At 32.4% G+C, this 13,459-nt stretch overlaps 1 protein-coding gene across 1 annotated transcript; it reads right to left on the minus strand.

Annotated features, from left to right (window-relative positions):
- Positions 1-971: 971 nt before the first annotated feature.
- LOC133822028 (cleavage and polyadenylation specificity factor subunit 3-II) lies at positions 972-9,582 on the minus strand. The gene is made up of 13 exons (XM_062254225.1): positions 9,448-9,582; positions 9,161-9,350; positions 8,997-9,069; positions 8,693-8,810; positions 7,273-7,346; positions 6,803-6,939; positions 6,064-6,127; positions 5,284-5,349; positions 4,343-4,412; positions 3,574-3,678; positions 3,188-3,329; positions 2,699-2,795; positions 972-2,048 (listed from the first exon to the last, which is right to left on the minus strand). The coding sequence occupies exons 1-13, from the start codon at positions 9,470-9,472 to the stop codon at positions 1,281-1,283; spliced, it is 1,929 nt and encodes a 642-aa protein (XP_062110209.1). The 5' UTR covers positions 9,473-9,582; the 3' UTR covers positions 972-1,280.
- Positions 9,583-13,459: the final 3,877 nt, after the last annotated feature.

The following is a 13,459-nucleotide window of genomic DNA, read 5'->3' on the forward strand; positions in this document are numbered from 1 at the left end:
TTTTTTTTTTTTTCTTTCAAACAAATTCTTATAAATTATTTGGTTTATATTGTTATTTAATAAACCATAAAGCTTTTAGAGTAGTCTCCCTATTTCGTAAGCCTTTCTGAAATATTTTTATGAAATATAAATAAATATATTCGTTTCTTGATATATTATTCTATTTTTTTTTATTTAAATAACCTATAAATTTTTTAAATGTGATCTTTAATATGAGTGTGTTTGATCAAATATAAACTAATTAGTTAAATATATGTTTCATAATTATTAATTTATTGTGAATTATTGTAGTGTATTATAAACATATTGGTTTATATTGCAATTGGTCCGCAATATAATATAAACCTATTAATTTATGTTACAATTGGTAGACAATTTTGCATCATCAGAATATATGATTTTTTGGCACAACTTTGACATAATTTTTTCTTGCTCTTTAATTTCAGATGCATGAATGATCAATTTTTTGTGTGGTGTTAATTGAGTTATAACAGAATAGTAATGAGGGATATTTTATTTATGGTAATGATTGATTTTTTATTTCCATTAATGCTAACCACATTTTGTGATTTTCTACCATGATTAACTTATTTTTGCATTAATAATGAAAATAGAAAAAGTGTATCATTATTATCATTTCTTTATAATAGTTGTATGCTTGTATAAAAAGCCTTATTTTATTTGTCTTTTTCTATTACTTAACAGTGAACCAACTTTGTTAGTAGTAGTAATAATAATAACAATAATAATAATAATATTATGTGATTATCCTTCTCCATTTTAGGAGTCAGTCAGACCAACAAATCTAGTCAGTAGTTGATGTAAACCAGCTTAAATATCAAATTCAGCATCTCAACAAACCTCAAAGTAAAACCATGAATGTAATCAATTTCTTAAGTTGTTGGAATTTGATGAATCAAATTTTCCTCGTGTGTAATTAAAAAAAATGTGCTAAAATTAAGAAAAGACAATAAGACCATATATGAAAACCTTTCCAAGGTCATCATTTTTGTGCTCCTTTCTTAATTGAGATGATCATAGTTTGAACCCGCATGTGGAATTTTGGGAAAAAACTGCACCAACATCTCACAATATTAAAGGTGTACATGTTAAAAGTCCTGCAAATTCAACTTACACCAATATGCAACAAGAGATTGGGGTTAAATTGAGGAGTTTAGAACTATTACTATTGAGTATTGTCAGTTGCTAGAATTAGATCGACTGAAAAAATGATTTATCTTTGGTTAAAAACTTGCTCAGAAAACGGATCAAGAAGTTCCTCAATTATTAGATGTGTGTAGTTGCCCCGGTTGACCGCTGGTTGAATTCAAGTTGAAATTTTTCAAAATTGAAATGATCTTCCATGCAATCTTCTCATCTTCCACTGACCAAGTACAGCAACAAAATACCAATTCAGATTTATTTTGAGAATTATCTGTTATCCTATGAGGGCAGCTATCATTCAAGCAAATGGACAGATGAAATGACTCTACTTGAATATGCTCTTCAAAAGCTTGGACAATCCCTGCAGAAATCTCATCAGAAAGTCTTGCAGATAATAAACTAAGCCAAAAGCCTGTGTCAGACCGCTCTGAGCTCTCTACGTTGCCGATATGAACAGGAAAACAAAAGGCATGTGCAACTTTGTGCTCCTTTTCTCCCAACATGAGCAAAAGCTCGTCTTGGTGTACGACTTTTGCTTTTTGGCTTTTCTCCAGAACAAAGATCCCCTCAGATACCCTTTCATCAGTAACTTGCAAACCGTTGTCTGAGCTGCTTTTCAAAAACTTGAAGTTTGGATTCAAGCAACTCCGGGCGAATGCATCAGAGGCTACTGCTTTCACATACTGTGTGGATTGAATTGATACTGTCTCGTTATTTGCAGGGTCATAGCATGGAATGCCTAGTTCAGACTGAATTCTACCTTTTAAAGTTGCCATCTTGGGCTTCTCACCATGAACAAGTATTACATGTTTAGGGGAGAGAAATTTTATAAGATCCATGATACCTTTGGCATCTGTGTGAGGACTGAAAGACAATTGATGAATCTAGCAACATAAAGAAGAAGGGAAAAAATTATTGGGACAGCATTAAACAAAACAAAAAAAATAGTTTATATCTTCACATAGAGAAAGAAACATAATATATTAGAAAAGCAAAAGATTCCTCGGCTCCTTCTAAAGGAAGTGAAACAAACAATTAAGTAGGCACAGTTGAAAGACATCGAAAATGTTTTGGAGGGAGGATCACTTTCTTCTTTTAGGTGCATTTGCATTTTCATATATATAACAGAAATTTATTTGCTTGATGCATGTCACGGGATTTTATTTTACTAATTTAACCTTATACACCAGACTTACAAATAATTTTAAATGGATAAAATACAAAGTTTGCACAAAATTAGTTTTCGTTCATCCCTATTTACCAAACATCAAAAATATTTTCCCCTCCACATTTTCTATCTTTAACTTTTATTCAGGGAAAACACATTCATATTTTGACTGAACTTGTATATATTCAGATAAATGAATTGTATTTACTTTGAATTAGGGAAGCAGAAGAAGATACAAAGTATACAAGTTTATATTAGATTTTTCTGAAAAAAAAAAGAAACATAACTTGTAGTGATATATCTGTAATACAAGAAAATTTGTGAATGATGCAAATAATATGTAGCAGGTAAGAGATGAGAATAAACCTGGCATCGCACATCGACACAAGTGTCCTTGTCCAGATCAACTTTGGAAGGTTTCCCTGACATCAATTTATGTCCTATGGTTCCAGCTACACAATACCTACAAAGATACACATCAACAGGATTAGTCGTGTAAGGAAAACCATAGCATGCAACAAAATTTAAGTTGGTTTATTTGTTAAATGCAGAGTATTGATGGTTGACACACATACAACATAATAAAAATAATTGGTATGGTAAACCCTGAGCAGAAATGTTACATTTAAATAGATTGGATTTTTTCGGTTAATAATTTGAGGTTTATGATGAGCTTACTTTATGAAAGAACATGTATTTTCTATGTTGCTCACAGATAATGACGAGTCTTAAAGCCAATATGGTGTTTTTACAACCATTGTTCAGGGACCAACCGAATAGGTACAGTACATTTTTTCAATCACTGATCTAATAGCATTTTTTTTTTCATTGTAAGAAGATAGGAAAGTTAGCTACCCAGGCAGTGTAATAAGATTCATTTCTGAAGGAGCCCAATGTTTAAAAACCTCAAGTGAAAAACCACCACTTATCATTCCTGGTGTGGCAAAGAGAACACAGGGTCCAGGCGCATCTATCATTGAACGGTCAAAATCTTTAACTGCATCATCAAAACCAAATGCATATGAGTGGTGGATGGCTTTTTCAAAAGATTAGGTATCAAGCAGACATACTACTCTTATGTCTTTTACTCTCATTACCATACAGAACACTGCCATAGAAATTGACAAGGAAATATATAATATATCATTAATTGAACCGAAAAGTACTTAACTCATTTAGAATTAGATGGATAATACCGAAAACATACTGTATTTCCAGTAAGTAAAAAACGAATCACATACCATATTTGAAATCAAATGCATTGTGGGTCAAATATGTCTCCTTGATCCTCTGGCTGGTCCAACTGATAAGCATTTTATAATACATATTGGCTTGAACAGTTAAACCTGAAAAAGCACATGTAAATGTTCCAGTTCCACAGAAATTTGAAACACCAATACACATTGAAAAATAAACATTCACCAAAGAAATTGATAAACCATCTGAAGCAGTCATTCCTAAAATTTCCATAATAAAACTATTTCAGAATGCAAGTACTCCTTAAGAACATGCAAAGCATAAAACCAGAGGAGTTTCTATGTCAGCAGTGGTCATTCTGCCATTCGGTTCCTAAAGTTTTTTCTTCCTGATTATACTTTATCATTGGAAGATGGGGCATTTAAGTGTCTATGATGAACAAAATATGTAGATTGTCACAGATCCTTTGCCTCAATTAAATTTTTTGAATTCAAGTCTTTAAGCTGTGCCAATCACACGTTAAAAATGAATAAAATAATTTATCAAACTGTGCATAAGGATGTAAGTCATTTTTAAGTTTTTGAATTTGCAAAGAGTTATGATCATCAACAGGGTGCTACAATATACTTCAAAGTTCAAATCGCATCATACATACAAAAAAAAAACAGCCTCGGGCAAGGTCAGAAGGTACATATGGCTTTTTAAAACCTGGTACACGTAGCAGGGACAGGAGAAATATCATTTTGAAAGAACAACAAATACTACAGTCATTGGTCAAACAGTTGACAGTAGTACAAAAGAACTGGAACACACCTGCTGAGAAGTATATAGGAACCTTTAGATTCATTCGCTCCCAGTAATCTTCTAACAGGATGCAGAGTTCCTGCTTGATGATAGTATTGTCAACACATGACAAAAATCTTCCAGTGACAGAAAAATCGACATTTAAAAATTAATAAAATGACAAGTAATGCAGAGCAAAGAAAAGGTTACATAGATTCCAAATTTCTATCTATGCTTGGTGGTGTGAATTCAGGACTCTCTAAAGCAGCACAAAGCAACTTATGGCTTATAAGAAGAAAATGATGAACAGATGGATGTAATTTATCCAAGTGGTTACAGAAAACAAGCAAATGCAATAGTTATAAAAGGTCACTGGACCCTTGAGGAAACAACCAATGCAAGCAATATATGTAGAAAATCGATAGATTAGGGAGCTGAGAACTGAACTGGACTGAGGTTAGTTCCAAGTTCCAACTGAACTGCTGTTTGGCCTTTAGTGTAAGTCAGAAGATTATGATCTACTGACAACATGTAACACAAAGTATTTTCTGCTAGATCTCCAGAAGAAAACAAGGCATTGAATAAAATATCCAATGAGTCCGAAATTCACTTTCATCTCCCAACTCGTATGCATATTAAATATGCCTCGTTTGTCTGTTTGCTGGTTAGCAAACTAAAATGAGTAAAAAGATTTGATACGAAACATATCAAGGATACTATCTGTATCTAGGAAGAAACAAATCTAAACAAGAACCTCAAACAAAACTTGAGCTCCAAAGGTCAGAACAATAAACTCGCAGAGTGCAGACTACAAACTACATAGCTTTTTATAACTTAACAATGTTGAGCAATTGATCAAGGCTCAAAGTTTTTCATTTACTCTTTTTATTCAAAATTGGAATAGGCAAAGAGTAGAACTTCATAACAAACATGTCATTATGTAACAAAGTGACAATCTCAACGTAGGATACCTGAGCTCTTCCTAGAGCGAATGTGGGTATAAGCACTTTTCCTCCCCCAGAGATACATTTGTGAACCTAATAAAGTTGACTGAAGAATTAGTAAAGCAAGATACCAAAATAAAGAAAAGCTTAAAACTTAAAACACTAGTCAAGCTTTAATTTTGAGAAAATACTAAAATCAATAATGACATAGCAAGCCCCTATAACAATAGCAGACACAGGCATATCAAGCAAACATCACCAAAAAGGTAAAGGGTCCATCCACAAGATCATAGTACAAATCTGTTAAAAAGAATTCAACCACTGAAATGTATGGATTATTCTGTCTGACTTAGAAGACATACATGCACAAACCATGCAAAAAAGTACAACCAATTAAATATTATAATTCAAGATTTTTTTGTATTACAAGTATTGTGTAATGTATACAATATTGTTATCCACGTGTTCATTGTATAATATAAAGCAGTGTGACGGGTGCTCAATTATGCCCTTCAATCTAGAATTCTAATGTGAGTTTAACAAAATAAATTCCAATAGAAGACAATGAGACCCTTAAAAGAAACCAACTACTCACTCAACAATAAATTGATATATTTAAACATCTATCTACATTTGGCTGCCAGCCTGCCACCGGTTGCAGAAGATAGAACTTACAGGTGATCTGAATCACATGTTAACACTTGCATATTATGAAGTACAGAAGTTGCACGGTTAAAACATAATCATTTATATGTGAATTAAACACATAAGCAAGAACATTAAAAGGAGTGTTTGTTATTCACATACCGCTTTGAGAAATTCCCTCTCTCGACCGTATTTTGAGTCACGTATAGTTGTTGCATATGTAGACCTGTGATGGGATACAATAGTAGAAAAAAGAGAAACCTAAATTACCATTAACAGACCGAGAAGAGAATACACATAATTGAGATATGTTCACAAATGCACATATGTCCTTGTGCTAGAATATAAAAGTAGGGATATAACAAAAAGTCAAAGTCAAAGTGGCCTCTAGCAAACAAAATTCAAATGGGAACAAATTTGCTCAATTTAAAGAATGTAAGAAGGTACGGTACATTACATGTCTACACCTAGTGTCAAAGAGATTGAGCCTAAGCAAAATAATTTAACAAGGATGAATAAATTGATATTCCAAAACCATAAGATACATAGGACAAAACCAGAAGGTAATAAATCATCACCATTCCACAAGAGAATAAGCATATCCCCAGTTGATAATAGATTTTATTAATAGCGATTATAAGTTGGTTCTCTATGCTCCTAAGACAACAAATTGAAACAAAAGAATTGAAAACAAAAGCATCTTAATTTTATTTTGCTGTCACTACAACAAAATACAAGAAGGTCTAGTAACATATTTGTCAATCAAAACAGATAGGTAAAAAAATATACACAAACAGAATTGTAAACTAGAAATGCATATATCTTAGTCCATACATTTTTCAAATAAGCTAGATGACAAACAGTAAGCATGTCTACAAAAGCACAGGTATACATTCCATACTCGGATATAACAAGGTCCAAATGCAGTCGATCAATTTGAGCAGCTCCAAGATGTCTATCTGGTGTCATATTATAGTCTCCTGTGTACAGTATAGCACTATCTCCTACCTTTGCATAGAACATTGCAGCTCCAAGAACCTTCAGATATTAAACAATTAGGACTCAAGGAACTTCAGTTATGAAATTTTCCTACAATAACAAATTAATAACTGTTTTATAGAGTGTAAGAAGAACTGCTGATTATGAGTGATGTGTTCTCAAATAATATACAAAATCAAAATTCACTCGCTATATCATGGAAGATGGTTACGACACACCAACTGTAAAAGAATGGTCTAAGTATTATCATGAAAGAGCAGATGAACAAATGTAACTCAAGAGAAATTTCTAGTTGAGGGTAAATTAGAATTGAGAAAGTCCCAGTATCACTTTGAATTACTTAGTGAGTAGTCATAAGTTAAGAGGGCATACATGTCCTGCGTAATATGCACGGATTTGAAGATCTTTATCAACCTGAACCGTCTGCTTTAGATCAACAGCTATAACTGCAAAGAAACAAAAACAAAGGAAGAAGATTTAAAAAAAAATGGACCATGGCAGAGCATGTGTCTCAAATAAAAGATTACCATCTAATATCTTTCCAGGATACATATTAAGTAACTAAAAATATTATCAGATTTTCAAGCAAAAAATAAAATAGCGAAGAACAGAAAGTGTGGTAAGTATCCTTTAAAAATCAATATATTAATATTAAACATCTATCAATGGGAAAGAAAGAAAATGAGAAACTTGTGATATTTATAGGCAAGCAGAGTACCAAAAAAAGATAATAGTCATTTTATTTTATTCGTGCTATTAGTTGTAGCATCTAGCATGAGCATTATAACCAAGAGTTTGGAATGAGGATGCAGAAAATTTTGGAGTATACAGCACAGAAATGACCATCATGTGAATGCAGCATGTGAATGATAATCAACAGTTTGGAGCAAGGATGCCATCACATTTGGTGTCATCATATGAATGTATGTCTAATTTGAATGATGCAGAACCTTATCAAGGAAGAGAGAGAGTGGTGTAGAACAATAAAAGAAACAAGGAGAGAGAGAAAAAGAATAAATTCTTAGACAGACAAAAACTGTGTTTAGTACTTCTTGTCAAATATGAAAACTGTAAACACAACTATCCTGTTAGCAAACAAAGCATTGACCAACAAGGAAACTAAATTCCAAATTCTAAATGAATTAGAAGTCTAATTCGAAGAATCCCAATCAAAGTAAAACTCTATTTACTCATAACTAAAATAAATGTCCTAAATACCTAGCTTTTACCTTTTACATTTAGGTCTGATAAATACGTAAACTACTCTTGTAATCTCCAACAGAGAGAGACAGAAGCAGATACAAAAGATTAAAGGAGGAAAATGAATATGATGAAGGAGTAAAAGGACACAATGGAAAAATGAGCAATCACAAACCTTTGTAAATGAGACTTGACTTTAGCTAACATACATTTTCCAAAACAGTTAACATGCAAGTTACATTATTGTGAGTGTCTGTGCATTGCAAATAATATAATCCAGTAGTATGCAGATCACAAAGCCCGCTACAAAGCAGGGGGCGGGTCCAGAAAGGAGGAAACTACATTTCACTCAAATAATTAAGTCCTAGGCAGGTTAGCTTGATACATTAAACGATAAACTCAGAAGATTGTATTTGTTCACCAAACCAAGCAAAGATGTGACTCTCCATCCCCAAAGTTAGTGATCCAGAGTGAGAAGATAATGAAGCAGGGAAAAGGGAAACCGCAATGGGATAATTACCTTTAAAGATATATAACCTTCAACAGCCCTTATCTGAACTAAAGAATGACAATTTAATTTATATAAAAGTACCTTTCTTCATGCATTCCGCTATATGATCAGAGGTAAATTGTTCTTCCTCACCCCTCCTCTCAATCATTACTTTTCGATAATCCTCCAACATGAGCGGAGACAATGCCTTCGTTGGATACTGAATAAATAAAAGTATAGTTCTTATTGAGCCACACTCAGCTTGGAAGAATTTAATGTCAACAGACTAATTCATTCAACGCATTATTAATGGCCAAAGAAAAAAAAAATTACTCTTCAGCAAGCTCGCGTTAGCATATAACTCATACCTCAAAAAAATGAGTGAAACATTTAATCAAACACTTACCGTCATGTAAATAGGTCCACGATACCCACAAACTTCAGTAAAGTATGCAAGAGCGCCAACGTGATCCAAGTGACTACCAAAACCCACAAACACAAATTTATCAAAATCGCAATAAGTTTAAACTAAACTTGGAATTGAAAATACGGAAGAGAGCTCAGTTTTACAAGTGAGTGATGATGATGCAATCAATGGCGTGGTCGAAGCCGGAACGTCCTTGATCAGAATTTGGGATGAGAGAGAAATCGGGGTATCGGCGATGATCGAGATAGCCCATGTGCATCCCACAGTCGAACATAATTCGTTTTCCATTGATGGAGACCACAACGCAGCTCTTCCCCACCTCTTGCCCTGCGCCTGAAACCACAGTTTTCAAGGATCATGGGTCCGTAACCAAACTAAAAGCCCTAGAATTGCAGATGGTACAGAATTCATCGGTGGGTTTACCACTTACCAAGGATGAGACAGTCGATCGCCATGATCAACTTTTTGGCGGGATTTTGGTTTTTTCTTAGTTTGTTTTTTGAGTACTTATATATTTCCTCGTCAGTCGAACAATTATTTAAAAAAAAAAAAAAAACAACAATAACAACAAATGTGTGGGTATGTTTTTTTTTCTTTTTTTTTGAACAATCAACATTTCATTCAATTTTTATTTTGAAGATACCATTTCACTTTTCTTTTTCTTTTTTCTTTCCATTTTACTATAACTTACCTTTAGTTTTTCTAAACATTTAGTTATATTTTTGTATTTTTTAATTATGTCAAATTATTCTTCTATATTTATCAATACTAAAAATTATATTATTTTGGTATTGTGTTTTGCATTTTTACAAATTTAGATCCTCTATTTAAAAAAAATATTTTTTAGACCTGAGTATTTTACCAAACAATTCAATATAATCTCCTAAACCCAATTTTAAGCAAAATATTTTTTAATGTGACTAAAATACTATCAATTTTTATTGAATATTAAATTTTAATTTTTTATGAATTTTTTTTAAATTATATCTCAACTTTGACAATACAATAGCAATGTTAGACATGTATATTTTTTATGCACTTGTAATACAAACGGTTTGAAATTTGATTTATCAGATAATGAAAAAATTAGTCTACCAAAAAAGCTCCCCAAGTCATATTCTATTTCATAAGCTTGTTAGTTATATACTACCAGTGTTTCTAGAAAAGTTATTTTTAGGTGGATTTGTCAAAAAAAAAAAAAAAAAAAAGTGGATAGTTGTCTTCATTTTTTAATATATCTTATGTATGAATTGATTTGCCTTCATAATGATTATCTTTTTTCTCTAAATTTATAGGGGTATTTTTAGGGCATTGCTTTTGTCCTTATTGGTATAGACAAATATGTTTTTGGCATGATAACTTATAATTTAATTTTTTTTTATACGATGATATACATTGTAGTTATAGTATGCATTACACTAATTTTTAGAAAATTTTAAATAATTTATGATGTCGAAAATAGAATTCAAAATAGTCAGTTACATGCATATAAAATAATAATATTTTTGTCCCCTAAACTTTTGACACTATCAAATTGTGTCATTTAAAATATACGGTCGGTTAAAATTTACTCATGAACTATTAATACTATCATATCGTGCCCCATTTATGATTTGCATAAAATAATTAACATTTTTGTCCCTCATACTTTGACAATTACTAAATTGTGCCCCATTTAATTATAAAAATTTAAAAATTTATTTTTTATTAGTTCTTAAAAAATTAAAGAAAAATTATTTAAAAAAATCAATAAAAGACTAAAATTATTTTTAAATACATTTAAGTTTAAAAATATTTTTTAAAAGAAAAAATAAATTGTTACAATAAAAAAACATATTCCCTTCTTTTTCATTATTCATTTTTATTAATTTTTTTAATTACTTTCTATTCTTTTATTTTTGCCCCCTAAAATTATTTCAAAAATTAAATATATATAATTTAAAATGTACTATTTTAAAAAATATATAACTTAATTTAAAATATTGGGAAAAAAATGAAAGAATAGAAAGTAATTTAAAAAAAATATATCAAAGATAGAAAGTTATTCTAAATATATAAGTCCATCCCCATAAACTAAATAAACCTCAAAACATTCAATTTCTAAATGAATATTTTTCTTTTATAGGTGCTATTAATGCTGCTTAATTAATTAATTTTGCAATATTTATATAGGTGTGGCAATCGGATTTATTACCTTGTTCATCAACAGCTCTTGGCTCTACTTAGTTCTAAAGCAAAGAAAGCTAATGCAACTCAAAGAACAATTTTTCAAACAAAACGGTGGTTTAATTTTAAAGAAAAAACTCTCTCGGCAAGAAGATAACTCATTATCAACCTTTAAATTCTTCACTGAAGAAGAGGTCATCAAAGCAACACTTAATTACGATGACATCACAATCATTTTCAGTTCGGTCTGCTAGGGTTTTTATTTTTACCAGACAAAAGAATAGTAGCCATAAAAAAGTAAAAGCTCATTGACCAAAACCAAACCGAACGGTTTATCAACAAGGTAATTGTTCTCAACCAAATCAACCACAAAAATATTGTCCTGAATGGGACTCTCTCCGAACACATACATGATAGAGAAAAATTCATGTTAATAATAACTCGTCGGACTATAAGATGATTGAGTGTCATCAACAGCTCCTAACATCAACAAATCTCACTTTTTCTCAAAAAACTTCAAAAGACTTTCAAGAATTTCCTTAAGTGTATTATTTAGAGTGACCAAAAGTGAGAGTGAGAGGGGATGAACGTGAATCTGCTAGAGTGTTTAGCCCAAAACCTCATCTTGACTTAGTCCCAAATCCAAAAAGACATTTTTGCTCCTAAGCAAACCCAATCTTAAAACCAAACTCGTCTGAAATATTGACAACTAGTCTCCAATATCGACAGTCTGTCTAAAAATTTCGACACCTCGTCTGAAATTTTGATAGCCCGTCTAAAACTTTCGACACCTCGTCTGAAATTTCGACAAGTTGTCTGAAATGTTTGAAACATCCAAAAAGGCTTCAACAACACAATAAAACAACATATATCTTAATTAATATTTTATAAACTTAAACAAAACTTAATCTTAATGAGTGGTAAATATTTCTGTAATGTCTTAAAATCCATAATGAGGTTTAATGCTTGGATTAGGGGGTCAGGAGGGTCATAATTGATTTATTATGCAATTATGTGATTAAATGCATTATTATGTGGAATATATGATGATAATTGCATATCTGTATATTTATGTGCATGTTTGTGATTTATGGATAAGACCACATTATAATGTGGATACGTTCGAGTTATTCGGCATGAGACGATCCTAGAATGCAAGATTAGCAGTTTGGTCATAACGGGATTAATTTCCAGGCTCGGGATAAGTTTTGGGGTAATTTGATGCTTAGTACATTACCGGGAATGAACGGGTAATGGGTTATGATTTAATTATTATTTGAGAATATTGGGAATAATAAGAATTGGAGTACATTAATTATAATTAGCGAGATAAATGAGAAATTATTGTTTTGCCCTTGGGTGGTTGTATAGAAATTAAATGGGCTTAGGAGCATTTTGGTCTTTTGACCAAGGGATATATTTTAAATTAGGATGGCTGGTTGTAGAAGGTTTAAGTAGCAAAACACAGACACTTCTCTTTCTCTCTCCCGATTCTTTCTTCTTCTTCTTCTCTTCTTCTTCTTCTTGGCTTGAATTTTGAAACAAGATTGAGGGTTCAAGTTTGGGAATCAAAGCTTGAGGTTTTAGACTAGTGATCAGCCATTGGAGGGGATTCAAACCTGTGTTTAAGGTAAGATTTCAGCCATAGTTTTCTGGTTTGCTCTGTTTTTGAGTTAGTTCTTAAGCTTGAGAGTTTTGATCTTAGAAGTGGTTATTTGATGAGGTTTTAAATGTTAAAAAGCTTAGGTTTTGTTGGTTAAATGATGGATATGTTGTGGTAATGCTTGGCAGTGATTTTGGGATTTAATTGGTAAAGATTTTGGTTGGTTTGAATTGAGAAGATGGTCGGGGGAGTTGGGTTCGCTGGGTCAAGTCGCGACCAAGTTCATGCAAGTCGCGACTTGGACCCAAGCCAGAGCCTCCCCTGGGCTCTGTTAGGCAGACGCGCCGCGACTCACTAGGCCAAGTCGCGGCCCGCCCCTGATACCCCAGATAGATTGCTCTATGTCTTGAGGGAGCGTTGTGAGTCACTAGGCCAGGTCGCGGCCTGCCCCTTCCTTTTGTGTCAGGGAGGAGTTTTTCAAGGGTTTAGGCCCGGGGTTTCATTTCCAAAGGCTCAGGATCGAATCTACTAACCGTTTTGGTACGATTTGAGGCCCCGGGAGTGAGGTTTTAGATTATGAACCTTTTATTATTTATTTTTATTGATGGGATTTCATATTGATTATGACTAGGTGACTACTGAGGGACTTAAGGACCAATCGTTCTCAAAGGTC

Source organism: Humulus lupulus, chromosome 3, assembly GCF_963169125.1.
Source record: "Humulus lupulus chromosome 3, drHumLupu1.1, whole genome shotgun sequence".
In the NCBI taxonomy this organism is placed as follows: Eukaryota; Viridiplantae; Streptophyta; class Magnoliopsida; order Rosales; family Cannabaceae; genus Humulus; species Humulus lupulus.

What these genes read in the sequence shown, in the direction of transcription:
- LOC133822028 (XM_062254225.1), bottom strand. Translation starts at nt 9,472, where the DNA reads ATGGCGATCGACTGTCTCATCCTTG. An exon ending in TGCATTTGATTTCAAATATG is followed by an intron (nt 3,330 to 3,573) that starts GTATGTGATTCG and finishes TTGATGATGCAG; the next exon opens with TTAAAGATTTTGACCGTTCA. An exon ending in AATCTTATTACACTGCCTGG is followed by an intron (nt 2,796 to 3,187) that starts GTAGCTAACTTT and finishes GTATCTTTGTAG; the next exon opens with GTATTGTGTAGCTGGAACCA.